Here is a 16,286-nt window from a genome sequence, read left to right on the forward strand (position 1 = left end):
GTGACTGTAAGTTCCAATGTATTCCCAGCTATTGGAACTCATGAGCTGGAGATAGTCGAGATTTTTTTTATTGATCTTGAATCACATATGTTCCAGGAACTGGATCACTTTCTTGGATGCTTGCATGCATTCCGTCTCGGATGCTGCCCACACGTGGACACCTTCTAGGCATAGTTGTTGAACGACTGCATCTGCAAGCTTTGTGAAGATCCTTGGGACTATGTTTAGCCCGAAGGGCATGGCTCTGAAGACGTATTTCTTCTTCCGTAGCCTGAATCCTAGGTAAGAGGAAAGTTGGTGATTGATTGGAATGTGCCAATAGGCATCTGCCATGTCTATGGAGACTGTGTATGCCCTTTTGGGCAGCAGGGTCCTTATGTGTTGAAGGGTCAACATCCTGAACTTGTAGTTTACTATGAACTTGTTGAGTGGTGACAAGTCCAGAATGACTCTTAGTTTGTCTGAGTCCTTCTTGGGAACACAAAACAGCCTTCCTTGGAATTTGATGGACTTTGCCCTCCTTTTTACCCTTTTGCTCAAGAGTCCTCAGGTAAATTCTTCCAGAACGAGGGTGGAGTGTTGGAAGAATTGAGGAAATGATGGTGAAGCTATCTTACAGCTCCAACCTAGTCCGTTCTTAATCAGGCTGTGGGCCCAGGGATCGAAGGTCCAGCAATCTCGGAATGAGTGGAGTCTTCCTCCTACCGGAAGCATCTCATTGCTTCGGTTGACCGGAGGACTTGCCTCTTTGACTGTGCCCTCCCCTACCCCCTCTTCCTCTTGATGGGCATCTAGAGGAGCCTCTATTTGACCCTCTACCTTTAGGGCGAAAGGTAGTGGTCTGCCTCTCATAAGCGGGAGTAAAGGCTGGTGACTGGGTCACCACCTGCTGGGGTACCATCTGGTAGGTGGGTTGGGGTTGTGCCACCATCTGGAGCACTGCGGTCATGGGAAGTTGTTGTTGTTGTTATTGTTGTATAGCGGGGCGAGAGGGCAACCTTGGCCTCTTTGTCTTCCTTTTTGGTTGGGGACCCTCATCCAGGGAAGACTTCCTCTTTGACGACATGCCCCACTTCTGAAGCTTCCTATCCTCCATGGCAGCCTTGTCGACTATTTCCTTGACCACTTCGCTCGGGAAGAGGTCCTTTCCCCAGATATTGGTAGATATCAACTTCCTGGGTTCATGCCTCACCGTAGCGAACACGAACACTCTACAAGCCCTTCTGGCCCTAACGAAGCCATAAGGGTCCTTGGTTAGTGTTGCCAAGTGTGTCTTGGCCACGAACATAAACATATCTGGGTTTTTATGGTCGCTTGCCATTGCCTCCAAGGTGGTCTGGAGGGATAGAAATGTGGCAAGCCTTTCTTTTGTCTCTTGTTCTCTGTGCAAGAGAAAATCAGACAACTTAGGCAGGTTCTCACTGAACTGGCGTCCAGCAATATCCACCTCCAACTTCCCGACTGAGAAGGTAAGATGTATTTCCTTCCAGTCCTTATGGTCTGTAGGCAAAGCTAGGGATAAGGGTATACACTCCTCAAGTGTAGGACAAGGTTTCCCTGCTTCTACTGCCTTCATTACAGCCTTGAACCCTTTTTCCGTAAAGGGAAAGGCCCGAGTAGCTGGAGCAAGAAGGGTGTTTCTTACTCAGGGCTGGCACCTTAGAGTTAGTGAGGCCCTTGTCCTTCAGACTGCTAGCCAATAAAGCCTGAGCTTTTGCATGGTCAAGCATATGACCTCTTTCGGCTCTGTCTCCTCCTTCGACACGGGTTCCGCCTTCAGACGGACGAAGCAGTCTGGATAAGACTCAAAGCTAGGCCAAAAGTCAACATCTTCAATGAGGACGGATCCCAGCTTTTCTGAAATAAATATTTTCCCATTTGTCATAGGCATGTACTCTGCATGCCTCCACAAGTTTACATCAGAACATGAAGGAAGGTCCTTCATGTTGAGTCTTTTGTGAGACCCACGGGACGCTGCAAGCTGATGTATTTCCTTCCTCAATGCAGCTTCCCTTTCTTCACTCTGCTTCTGAAACCTCTCCATCATTGACATGAGGGTAGACAGAGTCTTCCCCATCTCATCAGATGGAGGAGCAGAGGATGTAGAGGGCACTGGTTCTGGGGCTGGAACCGACGAAACGGAAACCGATTCGACTTCATCCTCCTCGGTATCAGGAGCCAAGGTAGACTCCTCTTCCTGACCTCCTGCAAGAAGGTCCTTTTCAGTGTCTTCTCACACTTCTGACATCCTCTCGTCTAGATGGATGTCCTTCATCGCATCCAAGACATCCCTATCTACGGAAATCTGGACGCAAGGGATCTCAGGGTGAGGCTGTGGTATGATGGCATCCGCAGATGCCTTAGGAAAAAGATAGGCCCGCATCCGTTCATTCGGAAGGTAAGGCCCCGTGGTGTTCTTCTGGAAGCCACGGACCCATCTACGCAGCGTACTCCGTGCTGCATCCCTTGACTCCGTTGTCTTGGGGTCATCAAAGGCCTCAGTAACCAAGGCTTTGCAAACATTACATACCTGGGGGTCCCAATACTTAAGAGGTCCCTTAGTGATGGAACAGCGAGAGTGCGACCTGCACTCCTCATGGCTGCAGAAGTCCTTGCTCCAGACGTTGCAGAAGACGCTGCGGCACCTAGGGTGGTCCTCCTGTAAAGAGAGGAAAACAAAATGAGTATACGATAGTTCATCTCACTTGATAAACTACAAAATATTATTAATAATATTTTGTCATTTTATTGCATATAGCTTAGGATAATTAAGCTAGAAATGAATTAGGAAAGACACATACTGTACGTGTGTTTCCTGCCCGGCCAATTGCTGTGACCTCCCTCAAAATTAAAGCCTTGGGTTATCCTGTTTAGGAAGCCCATAAGAAGAGTTCTACCCTGTAAGGATAGATAAGTGCAACTTAATACCAGCTTCCAAAATGTTTAATATTGAGGGTCATTTGTAACTGATCATCTATCAGTGTATAGAAAGAAATTTTCTTTCTTTAGATAGTATGGTCTCAACAATAGACTGTGCATATACACACAGAGTATGTTGGAAAATTTAACTACTGTATATTTCATACTATAGTTTTCTGTTTGCTGTATGATCTATACTGCACATATACTGGCTACTGTACAGTCATATACTGTAGATCTAGCCGGCATGATGCCGGTAAGGCTAGCAACTGGGGCATACTTCAGCCGGTGCACTGCCGGCTGTGATGGTTGCCGGCAGCCTGCCAGTTTCCGGCGGGTCGCCGGACGCCGGCAGGCCACCGGCTGTCGGGGCCCTAGTCCAGCTGGCATCTTGTCAGTTAGGATAGTGGCCGGCAGTCTGAACCCGGCCGGAGTCTGTTGTGCCGGCGCACAAGTCCAGCCAACGTATTACCAGCTAGGGTAGTGGCCGGCAGCTGCTGGTTAGGTTAGTCCCCAGCGGCACTAACCGATAGAGAGAGAGAAAGCAAGGAGTGAAGGATAATGTAAGAGCTCTGCCTTACTAGACTCCTCCAAAATGAGGGTTCAAATGGAAGGGGAGAGTATATCTTTCAGGCTTCCATCCATCCACAACCATTGCCAGTCTCTGCCAGCCAAAGGTTTGTGAAAGGCAGTCCAAGAGAGGACTGAAGAACACTCTACAGTAAAGGGATCCTCTGCTGGCAGCCAGCCCAGATGGCACAGTGCTCCCGGAGCCTTGCGTACATAAGGGAAAGCTGAGCGACTAGGCCACTACACGCAGAGGCCCAAGCCAGCCCTACAACCTGCCAGCAAGCGGTGAGATTGTAGGAAAACAGTCGAAGGTTTGCGATGGCTAGGCCATCACTAAAGGACAGAGGTGGGAGGGGGGAGAGGGTCCTGTATGAGGTGTGGAAGGGGCCAGCAGGGTTGCCGGTCCTACCACACCTTAAAGACACTCTGTTCCAGTATCGGCGCCATCCTAGGCAGCAGGAGAATATCTATTCTCCAGCCTAGGGTCTGCCAATATAGAAAAGAGGCTGGGAGCAATCTTGCCGCCCCACCTAAACAAGAGAGAAACAGAGTTCTAGTGCCGGGGCCATCCTAGGCGGCAGAAGAATGTCTAGTCTTCAGCCTAGGGTCTGCAAGCACAGGAATAGTCAACTAGACTACAGGGAGAAGGTAGTAATATCATATAAGGCCTTCAGGTGTGGTCTAGGGAGGTCTAGCCTCCTATGCCGGCATCGTAATCCAACAGGGGAATGACTATTCACCCTGCCGGCCAGCTGCCGGCACAAGACTATCTACTCTGAGGTTCTGACAAAAATCCATAACCTGCCATCTGCGGTTACAGGGAAGGGACAGAAATCCCTAGCCTAGTCCTGCCTGAATGATAACTCGAAGCACGACTGACTAGGGATGTAGCCTAAGGCTAAACTCAGAGGGAAGGAGGGATTACCCTTAAATCTCTACTGGAGACAAGTATCGCTTTATATAATAATTCTAGGAGATATGTATCTCTGTCTGAATTGATAAAACGATACGCGAGGATAACCGGGGAACATGTATGAAAGTATACTAAAGCCACCAAAACTCTCTCATATACTATCTTTAGAAGAGGAAATTATTATGCAATCAATATATCTTACATGTATAAATTGCCTAAAAAGCTTCATTTAATTTTATAACACTAGGAATGTCTATTATATCACGCATGTAAGTAAACTGAAACGCCTAGGCTAGGAAGCCTAGCGTAAGCAAGGTTCAGTTACCTAAATCGCCAAAACTATTACGAATACTATCGGCATAATATAAATAACTCCTAGCAATGAAGACTAAATAGCTAACATTATTTTATGCTATTTATACCGGGAAAAGTCGTTCTGGCGAACTAAATAACTCATGCGTTACGAACGACAGCGCCCATGACACCTCCGGTTCAGGCAACAGCTCTTCCATAAGTTAATTTAACTTGATTTAATTCCACAAAGAGGAAAGCTAATATTTATACAACGTAACAATCAAATACTCAACATTCCAGAGGCAAGAAGAGGCTGAAGATTGCATGATAAATCCAAAATAATCCAATAACGAGACAGCAACCGGGAAAATCACCGACCGAGTTCGCTACAGATAAAGGAATAAACATGGCGGCGATGATGGCGCCATCTAGATACTCAAATAGTAATGGAGGAAGGGTACCTTATCAACGGCTCCTCTTCGTTTTTTGCCACTTTCCCCCTCGAAGCGTAAACGCTATTTGGGGTGAAGATTGCTATGAGGCATGTCAAGAATACGTCCTGTGATATTATGCGATATCCCTAAAGGGAAACTTTAGGGATATTTGCGCCAGGAGTTAGAATTCTGGAGACCTTAAGGTAAATTCTCTGGAAATACCACTGTAGTCAAATATACCCTATGAAGCTACTTAAAGGAACCTTCCATCAGGACGACATGGCCTGAGCCCAAAAATACAATATTATATAATCTAATGCAGTAAGCAAGATAACATTTGCAATATGAAATGAGAATATTTGTTGACTTTTACAGATGAAAATCGTGTGCATGTCAGGTGAAGCCTACTCTAAGAAAAAATTTAACAAAATTCAGCTTACAACTTGGAACCTATTAAATTTGTAAGCCGAGTATTTTCTGTTATACAATAATTCGTAAAATAACCAATAAACTGCTGACATAATTATAAAAGAAAGATAATGTAGGTTTCTTACCCGTGGCTCTTCGTAGAAGGAGAAGCTCCAGTGAGTGAAGGGATATCGGGAAAACTGTAATCGTCCATTACCCGAGAGCTGAACAACTGCAAAAAGATTTAACATTATTATTATTATCCTTCTTATTATTATTACCAGCAAAATTACAACCGTAGTTGGTAAATCAGGATGCTATAAACCAAAAGGAAAAATAGCCAAGTGAAATGAAGTAATATGGAAATAAATAAACTACAAGAGAAGTAATGAACAATAAAAATATTTTAAGAACAGTAAGATTAAAGCAGATCATTTATATTTAAACTAAAAAAAATGACTTATGTCACCCAATTCAACATAAAAAAAATTAGCTGCAAGTTTGAACTTTTGAAGTTCCCCCGATTCAACTACTTGAGATTATTGACTTCAAAATGGTAGCTGGACGTATGGGGAGAATATAAGAAGGTTTTACTACACTGAGCAAGAGTAAAGAGGAATATTTTGTGACTTGGAAGAATTACCAAATTATTTTTTATATAACAATCTTTGTTTGACTAAATCCCAGAAAGAATAATTATAGGTAGTTGGCCAGGGCACTCGCCGCATGTTGAGATACTACCGCTTGAGAGTTATGGGGTCCTTTGACTGGCCAGAGAGTACTACATTGGATCTTTCTCTCTGGCTATGGTTCTTTCCCTTTGCCTACACAGACACCGCATAGTCTGGCCAATTCTTTACAAATTCTCCTGTCCTCATATACCTGACAACACTGAGATTACCAAACACTTCTTCTCCCAAGGGGTTAACTACTGCACTGTAATTGTTCAGTGGCTACTTTCCTCTTGGTAAGGGTAGAAGAGACTCTTTAGCTATCGTAAGCAACTCTTCTAGGAGAAGGACACTCCAAAATCAAACCATTGTTCTCTAGTCTTGGGTAGGGCCAAAGCCTCTGAACCATGGTCTTCCACAGTCTTGGGTTAGAGTTCTCTTGCTTGAGGTACACTGTTCTATCTAGTTTCTCTTCCTCTTGCTTTGTTAAAGCTTTTATAGTTTATATAGGAAATATTTATTTTAATGTTTTTACTGTTCTTAAAATACTTTTTGTTCCGTAACCGTAATACAAACCACGCTATTTACATGGGGTATTACTTTCGGCGTAGCTGAATGAAGAGCCATTAGATTTTTAACGAGGGTTAATTAACCCCTCACTAGTTAGCGAGGGGGTAGGGGAGGGGTAGCTAGCTACCCCTCCCCCCTCACACACCGGTAAACTGATTCACTTCGCTTTTGGCTCGGGTGATGGTCAGACATGTCTACCTCACCCTCACATTTTGACAGCCTTAATCTTTTTTGCTTTTTCTTACAGTTGTGTGTTCGGAAGTTGACCTCTACCTCTATCATGCGGAAGTGCCCTGGTTTACCCGACCGCCCTTGTGGGACTTTTATGTCGGTGGTCGAGAGGATCCTCACACCTTGTGTCCGTAATGCAGAGGTCAACGGTGTGATAGAGACAAAGTTTGCAGTGAGTGCAGGGAGTGGTCGACCTCCCAGTGGGAGAGGTTTTCTCGGCGACGGAAGAAGTCTAGGCGGGATCTTTCTCCTTCAAGGGTTTCCTTGAAGAAGGAAGGTTTCAAGGTCTCTTCTTCCGTTGCCCTAACCTCCTCCGAAGCTCCCACTCGATCGGTCTCTCGTGAGAGGCCGGCGAGTGGTAGCGTAGGCCATTCTTTTGTTGACCAACCTCAGGGTTCGGGAGAAGGAGTTGCCTCCCATAGCGAGGCAGCTCCTCCTCCTCCTCCGGGGGAGGATTTTAATAACACTGTGTATAATGATGATTTATTACAGCTTTGGGCTTCCTTGGGGCTTAAGGGTTCGCCCTAAAGGGAAGCCCTGTTTGACTTTATCCAGTTGGACGCAGCTGTCAAACAGTTGCCGGCAATAGCGGAGGTAGATCCTCTGTCTATCGTCGACGTTGCTGATGTTGCTGAAGGCTCAGCTCCCCTCTCCGAACATCCTTCGAGGGAGGAGCTGAGTCCAACCGTCTCTCCTGTGGGTGATTCTCCCCGTCGGAGGAGTTCACTGACAGAGACTCCTCTTTGGAGGACCGACGATGGTGTTCCTGCTCCTAGAGGTCGTCTTGGCCGCAAGGCTTGCCCTCCTCTTCGCCATAGAGGTCTTCCTTCTCCCTACAAGGGAGTTAGGAGGCGCCTCTTCGGTTCTTCGCCCTCGACGTCCCCCGCAGAGGTTCCTCCTCGACGTGAGTCGACTGTTGCAGCTGCATCTCTGGACCTCTCTGCAGATCGTTCGCCATTTCCCACGCCTCCCAGACCTGTGGATCTTCCTTCACCGTTCCTGGAAGCTGACGCTCAGTGGGCGGCCACGCAGCCCGTTTTCCAATGGGCACCGGTCCCTTCGGGGCAAAAGGGCTCGTCTCACTATGTGAGCAAGTCCCTTAAGTGCCAGGTTTCACCTGTGCTTTCACGTTCTCCTGCTCGCTCGCGCGCAGTAGTGCGCAAGCGCTCTCCTGGCGTTGCTGAGGACCATCCTGCACCAGAATCAACGCGCCAGCGATCTCCTGCAGCAGAAGGAGAGTCAACTCGTCGGCGCTCTTCTGCTCGTCACCATCTCCTGCTCGCCAGCGCTCACCTGCGCAAAAGCGCTCACCTATGCGCCAGCAATCTCCTGTGCACCAGCGATCTCCTACTCGCCAGCGCACATCTGGGCGCCCTGTTCCTGACACGCGCCATGCGCGCCCTGTTCCTGACACGCGCCATGCGCGCCCTGTTCCTGACACGCGCCATGCGCGCCCACGATCTCCAGCTCGCCAGCGATCTTCTCCTGCGCGCCATCGTTCGCCCGCGTGCCCACAATCTCAGGATCTGGGCGCAGGCAAGAAGACTCTTCCTTCTCCTTCTCGCCCGCGATCACCTGTGCGCCCTCGGAACTCGCCCACGCGTCAGCCCTCGCCTGCGCGCCATCGTGAGCACTCACCTTTGCGCACTTCCAGAGTTGGACGAGGCACTACGCGCCCACGCGCTAACGAGAAGTTTCCTGCACGCGCTCACAAGCAGCCTCTGGTACGCGCTTCTATACCTACGGGCCCTGCGCCCCAGCTGTCCTCTCCAGATCGCGCACCTGCGCGCCAGCGATCTCCTGCGCAATCAATCGCCTGCGTGCAAGCACTCTCCTGCTCACCAAAGGTCACCTACGCGCCCACGCGCAATCTCACCTGCGCGCGGTCGCTCGCCTGCGCGCCGTCGCTCGCCTGCGCGCCGTCGCTCGCCAGCGCGCCGTCGCTCGCCAGCGCGCCGTCGTTCGCCTGCCCGCCGTCGTTCGCCTGCCCGCCGTCGTTCGCCTGCCTGCCGTCGTTCGCCTGCGCGCCGTCGTTCGCCTGCGCGCCGTCGTTCGCCTGCGCGCCGTCGTTCGCCTGCGCGCCGTCGTTCGCCTGCGCGCCGTCGTTCGCCTGCGCGCCGTCGTTCGCCTGCGCGCCGTCATTCTCCCGGCCGCCAACGGTCGCCCTTACGCACGCGCGCACGCCCATGCGCCCCCTCGCCCGCGCTTTCATCTTCGCGCCTCGCGTGCGAACCTGCGATTTTTCCATTGCGCAAGCACCAGCGCGACCCCAAGCGCAATTCCCGCCGGGTTTCGCATAGCGAGCAGCCTTGCGAGTCTTCAGGAGCGCGTACAACCAGGTCATCATCTTCACGATCCCCCCCCCCCAAGCGCAGAACAGCGCGCTCGCAGGCGGAGGAGAAGTCTTCGGAGAGGTCTAGGCACCAATCTTCTTCTTCCTTTCAGGCAGGCCCTATGGTTTCTACTCCTAAGGATCGCCCGATCCCCTTCCCTCCAGTGGGAGTCTCTGACACTGCGTCAGTCAGTCGGCAGCCTTGGTTTGGGTCCCTTATCACAGCTGTCGTCCAGGCTGTTAAGCCTGCCTTCGCTGATTTGGGTCTCAAACCAACGACAGCTTCGACCCCACTGAAGAGGAAGAGAGGAGTAGAGTTCGTGGTGACTTCTCCTAAGGTCAAACTGGCTCCGAAGAAGTCCGTAAGGAAGTCTCCTTCCCTCCCTCAGACGTTCTCTCCTTCTCCTGTGGACAAAGATTTTCTGTCCTCAGGAGAATCTATCGAAGTGAGACCTTCTCCCACTGCACCAATGGGAGAGACCCCACCACGAGTAGGAGAATTGTCGCGTGTTGGGGCGGAGAAGAGCCCTCAGACTTCTTTACTGGAGTCCTGCATCACTCCTAGAAGGGAACCAAAGGACTCGAAGACCGTCCCGAAGTCTTCCTCCAGGATTCGACCAGAGCCAGCGAGACCCCAGGAGAACGTCCACGTGTCTCCGCAAGTAGAGCAGTTGGGGACAGGAGACTTTGCTGCCAGTTCACCAGGAGGAGGAGAGCAGCATGATTCAGCACCTTTTGGCAAGTTCAAGGACCCCGAGACCGGCCCTCGTGAAGGCAAGGATACGGTCCTGGACCAAGTCTATGGCACTCAGAAACCCTCTAAAGCCTGTGCAGCTCTGCCTTGGTCCCAAGGGGTGAAGAGTGCCAGAGATAAGGTTGAGGGCCAGCTTTCCGAGCTTGCCTCCTCCAGCCGTTCTTCTGCTGGTAACAAGCTCCTCCCACCTGCTCGTGTGCAACAGAGGAGGTACTTTGAGATCACCTACTCGTGTGCAACAGAGGAGGTACTTTGAGATCGTGGAGGAGCCTTGTTTAGCTCTCCCGCTCCACCACTCCATGGAAGAGCTTACCAGGAGAGTCTCTCCAGCAGAGAGGTGACATTCTCAGCAACAGAGATCCTGAGTCAGGAGAAGGTCGCAAAGTGTGCCATGCAGGCCACTTCGTGGCTGGATGTCTGGCTAGGGTCTCTGGGCATTCTGCTGCGATCCGAGAATCTGTCCAAGGAGAGCATCAGGAAGGCCCTGGAGACCTTCCTCCTCTCGGGCACACATACCATTGCGTTTCTGGCCCACTAAGTTTCGAACTTCTGGGCAAACTCAATCTTGAAACGACGTGATGCGGTAACCGAGAGTTTCCACTCGAAGATCCCAGGCATGGATGTCTGCAAGCTCAGACACTCTTCCATCCTAGGAAAGAGCCTGTTTGAGCCCCAAGATGTGGAACAGGCAGCTGAGAGGTGGAGGAAATCAAACCCCGATTCTCTCCTCCAAAGGGCTCTTACATCTAAGCCCTAAAAACCTCCAGCACCTCAACAACCTCACCAGTCTAAGTCGACGAAACCTGCAGCAGCAGCAAAGACGAAGGTGTCCAAACAGCAGCCCTTTCCTGTCAAAGACAAGAAGGGTGGAAAGTCCTCCAGGGGAGGCAAGAATCCTAGAGGGAGAGGCCGAGGCCGCAAACGCTAGGATTGGCAATCCCCCTTCATGTCCACCAGTGGGGGGAGGCCTGCAAAGTTGTGCATTCAGGTGGCAGCAACTTTGGGCCGATTCCTGGACGATCTCCGTGATCAGTCAGGGATATCGCGTCCCGTTCATAACATCTCTTCCTCCCCTGACAGCGAATCCAGTATCGTTGAGCTCCTATGCCATGGGATCGGTAAAGGGGCTAGCCCTTCGGGCAGAATTTGAGACCATGCTCAAATAGGATGCTCTCCAGGAGGTCGTCGACGGTTCCCCAGGCTTCTTCAGTCGACTCTTTCTCGTAAAGAAGGCGTCTGGAGGCTGGAGACCCGTCATTGACCTCAGAGCTCTGAACAAGTTTGTCAAACAAACTCTGTTCAGCATGGAGACAGCAGACACGGTCAGGCTTGCAGTGAGACCGCAAGACTTCATGTGTACACTGGATCTGAAGGACGTGTACTGTACTTCCAGATCCCAATCCATCCGTCTTCCAGGAAGTACCTAAGATTCAGCCTAGACAACAAGATCTACCAGTTCAATGTGCTGTGTTTCGGTCTCTCCACAGCACCCCAGGTATTCACCAGAGTGTTCACCCTGATATCTTCGTGGGCACACAGGATCGGCATCTGTCTCCTCTGCTATCTGGACGAATGGCTGATCCTGGCAGAGTCGGAGTCGACCCTTCTTCGACACCGAGACAAGCTTCTGGGACTTTGCCAAGATCTAGGGATCATGATAAATCTCGAGAAGTCTTCTCTGCTTCCATCTCAACGACTGGTATATCTAGGCATGATATTGGACACCAATCTCCACAAAGCCTTTCCATCAGACAACAGGATAGCAAGGCTGAGGATGGTCGCAGATCCTTTCCTCAGATGAGAAGAGCTTCCAGCCTAATCGTGGTTACGTCTCCTAGGTCACCTTTCCTCCTTGGCCCATCTGATTCCCAACGGCCGCCTCAGAATGAGATCCCTACAATTGCGGCTCAAGTCCAGGTGGAATCAAGGCCACGATTCCCCGGACATTCTAGTCCCTATGGGTCCTGCGGAACAGACGGACCTTCAGTGGTGGGTGACGGACGCAAATCTTCGAAAGGGAATGGATCTTCTCGTCCTCCCCCCGGATTTGATGCTGTTCTCGGACGCTTCAAAAGAAGGGTGGGGGGCCCACGTTCTGAACCAGAGGGCCTCAGGCCTATGGTCAGAATAAGAAAAGTGCCTCCACATAAATCTGCTAGAAATGAAGGCCGTATATCTGGCACTTCAACAGTTCCAACAAACCCTGGCGGGTCACTCCGTGGTGATGATGAGCGACAACACCACAGTAGTGGCTTACATCAACAAGCAGGGAGGTACCTTTTCACAACAGCTATCCCATCTTGCAATAGAGATACTGAGATGGACCGAAGTTCACTCGATTCCACTATCGGCTCGCTTCATTCCGGGCAAGAGGAATGTGCTCGCCGACAGTCTGAGCAGAGCTTCGCAAATAGCGAGTACCGAGTGGTCTTTGGATCCTCTAGTAACCAACAAAGTCCTGACTGTGGGGTTCCCCGATGGTGGACCTGTTCACGACAGCCTTGAACTTCAAGCTTCCGCTGTACTGTTTCCCAGTCCCGCACCCCAGGGCACTCTGGCAAGATGCCTTCCAACAACGGTGGGACAACATCGATGTTTACGCCTTCCCACCGTTCTGTCTGATGAGAAGGGTGCTCAACAAGACCAGACTATTGGTCAACCTGTCAATGACCTTAATAGCTCTGCTATGGCATCACGCAGAGTGGTTCTGGGACCTTCTGCAGCTCCTGACGGAACTCCCGAGAGAACTTCCTCCTCGACACGAGCTACTCAAGCAACCACACTGCAACATCTTCCACAAAGCCGTAGCATCGCTTCGGCTTCACGCCTGGAGACTATCCAGCATCTCCTCACAGAGAGAGGCTTTTTGCAACAAGTTACAGAAAGGATGTCTCAACACCTGTGAAAGTCATCTGCAGGGGTCTACCAGGCGAAGTGGGGAGTCTTCTGTGGTTGGTGTCGTGGAAGGGGTATCTCTCCCCTCGATGCGGAGTTTCTTGTGTATTAGCGGGAAGAAATGTGCCTTTCGGTCTCGGCGGTGAAAGGCTATCGCTCAGCCTTAAGCCTGGCCTTCAGGCTGAAAGGAAAGGACATTTGCTCCCCGCTGGAACTTTCTCTACTCATACGAAGCTACGAGCCTACCTGGCCTCAGTCGGAAGTGAGACCTCCTCCATGGAACGTGGTTTGTGTCCTCGGGTCTCTTAAGAGACCTTTGTTCGAACCATTACGCCAGGCTTCTGATCGTCACCTGACTTGGAAGACTGTTCCTGCTCACTCTGGCCTCGGCAAAGCGAGTCAGTGAACTTCATGGTCTCTCATACGACGTCGCCCATGCAAGGGGATGGGGGTAGGTAACGTTCGGGTTCGTCCCTGAGTTTGTTGCTAAGACTCAAAATCCTGGAGTTCCGGTCCCACGGTTCGACTCCTTCAGGATTTTGAGTCTCCATTCTGTAACAGATGACCCAGACCATCTCCTACTATGCCCAGTAAGGAGTCTGAGGCTCTATCTTAAGAGAACAGCTGCAGTTCGTCCTCGAGTGCAAGCCCTGTTTGTGAGCACAGGAAGGACGAAGAGGAGGGTCACCAAGAACACCATCTCAGCTTGGATTCGCAGGGTCATCCACCATTCCCTGTATCCAGACCCTCCTCCGTCACATCGCCCTAGAGCACATGATGTCAGAGGCATCGCTACGTCCCTGGCATTCAAGAGAAACTCCTCAGTGACGCAGGTTCTACAAGCAGGGGTCTGGAAGCGTCAAACGACCTTCACAGCGCACTACCTGTAGGATGTGACCTACAGGAGGCTCGATACGTTCTCTATTGGCCCTGTGGTGGCTGCACAACAGCTGGTCTAGCCTCAGGCTCCTTAATGGACAAGTAGCATAAGGTTGAGGGCATTGTTACCCGGTTTTAGTCTACATGAATGAAAAATTATGCCTGGCCCTTACTCTTTTCTTCATCCTTCCCTATCTTGGGGAAAGCAGCATCCTGGGTTCTCTGCATAGCTAACCTCAAACCACTGCAGGTAAACCATGCTTCCTTGTGTTCCTAATATTAAATAATACTGTCGCGTCCCCCATACCCTGACGAGGTGGTATTGGGAAAGTCCTAGCCTAGAATTCTATCTAAAGGACTTCAGGTCAACTTCCTAGGATGAGTCACACTTCTTTCCTTCACACACAAGCTTATGTAGGCCGCACGTTCCTTACGGAGCAAGGAACTTGCAAGGTGCAGAGACTCCTTATTTTGAGTGGTACACGGATTCTGCGTCCCCGGGGAAAGCCAAAGCCAGTAAGGCTGGGACTTACCACCCTACCTAAGGGTTAAGTCACCCCATGTAAATAGCGTGCTTTGTATTTCGGTTACAGAACAAATGACAAATTCGGAGATAATTTGTATTTTTCCTAACCATACAAACTTTAGCTATTTACACATACTTGCCCGCCAGCCCGTACCCCCGTGAAGTCCTACCTCTAAGCGAAGTGAATCAGTTCACCGGTGTGTGAGGGGGGAGGGGTAGCTAGCTACCCCTCCCCTACCCCCACACTAACTAGCAAGGGGGTAGTTGACCCTCGTTAAAAATCTAATGGCTCGTCATTCAGCTACGCCGAAAGTAATACCCCATGTAAATAGCTAAGGTTTGTATGGTTAGGAAAAATACAAATTATCTCCGAATTTGTCATATTTCTCCTTGTTTCCTTTCATCACTAGGCTATTTTCCCTGTTGGGGCCCCTGGGATTATAGCATCCTGCTTTTCCAACTAGGGTTGTAACTTAGCATTTAATAATAACATAAAATAAATAGCCTAAAACGGTGAAATACAGTACAATACCTCATAATTTAGATAGAAGTAGCAAAAGGTGAGTATGGTACCCTCTACCAGGAAGCTAGTATATTATGTCCTATAGTGCTAATGCTTTTCTGCTCTCATTATTATTATTATTATTATTATTATTATTATTATTATTATTATTATTATTATTATTATTATTATTATTATTAGCTAAGCTACAACCTTAGTTAGAAAAGAGGGATGCTATACACCCAAGGGTTCAGGGCTCTAACACGAAAAAATACCAAAGTGAGGAAAGGATATAAGAAAATAATCTATAACAGAAGTAATGAACAATTTCATTGCTTATCTAATACTTTTTCATTCAACTTGTTTATTTATTCGCATACACACCCGTAAGGGAGCATCAACAAAGTGGCTGAACTAAAACACAACAAGGGTATAGAATGAACGTGTGTCACTAACTAGAAATCCCAGACAGACAAATATAATACTCAATTTGGGAGCATGGATATCCAAAACGCCTGACATCTTCACAAACAAAATAACACAGAGCTACGAAAAACACATCCGAACGTTCACGGGTGCTAACAAGGAATAATGGGAGAAGGATAGATAGTGGTGGTGGTGGTGGGGGGGGGGCAGTAGCTGTAGTGAGCGACACCTCATAGTAACAGGGGATTTTGAGGAGGGAGAAGTCTAATTGGAGAGGGATCTCTGGTAGTGGTATCACACGCCCCAGTTTTAATACCAACACCCTTTAGGGGTGAGCGAGCTGGATATATTCCGAGCATTCCATGCAACTTTCACCTCTGGTATATTTAGCAGTATTTATACCATTGAAATGGTGCTTTAAGGAGCATTTCACGGAGCGACACAGGTCCCTCGCCCAGAAATAGATTTTTCCTTCGTCAAAATCCCTTTTCTGATATTTATTAATAGCTCCCTCCCTTCATTACAGTACTGTATATATTTTGACCTATGCTTGCTTCCCTTTGTGGCCCTTGGATTTGTAGCATACTACTTTTCCAGCAAAATAATAATAATCTAATATATCAGTCTCATGCATTCACATGAGACAAGAATGACTGTAAAATCATAAATCTTTAAACCCCTTTGTATTTTTCATAACTATACAAACTTAAGATTTTTAATAGAAGCATCACTTCATCAAAGCTGAACCTGTTTAAACTTTTAAACATAGCATATGTTTTGTTATACTTTTCATTCCTTTTCAATTTTTGAAAATAACAGTAAGGTGTGAACGAAACAAAAAGGTTTGACAGCTCTGATTGATTAATGAGCTAACTGAACTGACTGCCATTAAAGAGATATTTCATTTCTTGTTTGACTATGGTGTTTCATATCAAAAATTGAAAATATGAGTTTAGTATAAT

General features: G+C 48.9%; 1 protein-coding gene across 4 annotated transcripts in view; it reads right to left on the reverse strand.

Annotated features, from left to right (window-relative positions):
- Nucleotides 1-16,286, reverse strand: part of LOC137632989 (PDZ domain-containing protein 8-like) — a 454,088-nt gene that overhangs the window by 225,911 nt on the left and 211,891 nt on the right. For all 4 annotated transcript variants that reach the window (XM_068365143.1, XM_068365144.1, XM_068365141.1 and 1 more), the window contains exon 5: nt 5,685-5,770. In XM_068365143.1, the coding sequence (XP_068221244.1) occupies nt 5,685-5,770 (86 nt within the window). The remainder of the gene's footprint in view (nt 1-5,684; nt 5,771-16,286) is intronic.

Source organism: Palaemon carinicauda, chromosome 42 (genome assembly GCF_036898095.1).
Source record: "Palaemon carinicauda isolate YSFRI2023 chromosome 42, ASM3689809v2, whole genome shotgun sequence".
Lineage (NCBI taxonomy): Eukaryota > Metazoa > Arthropoda > Malacostraca > Decapoda > Palaemonidae > Palaemon > Palaemon carinicauda.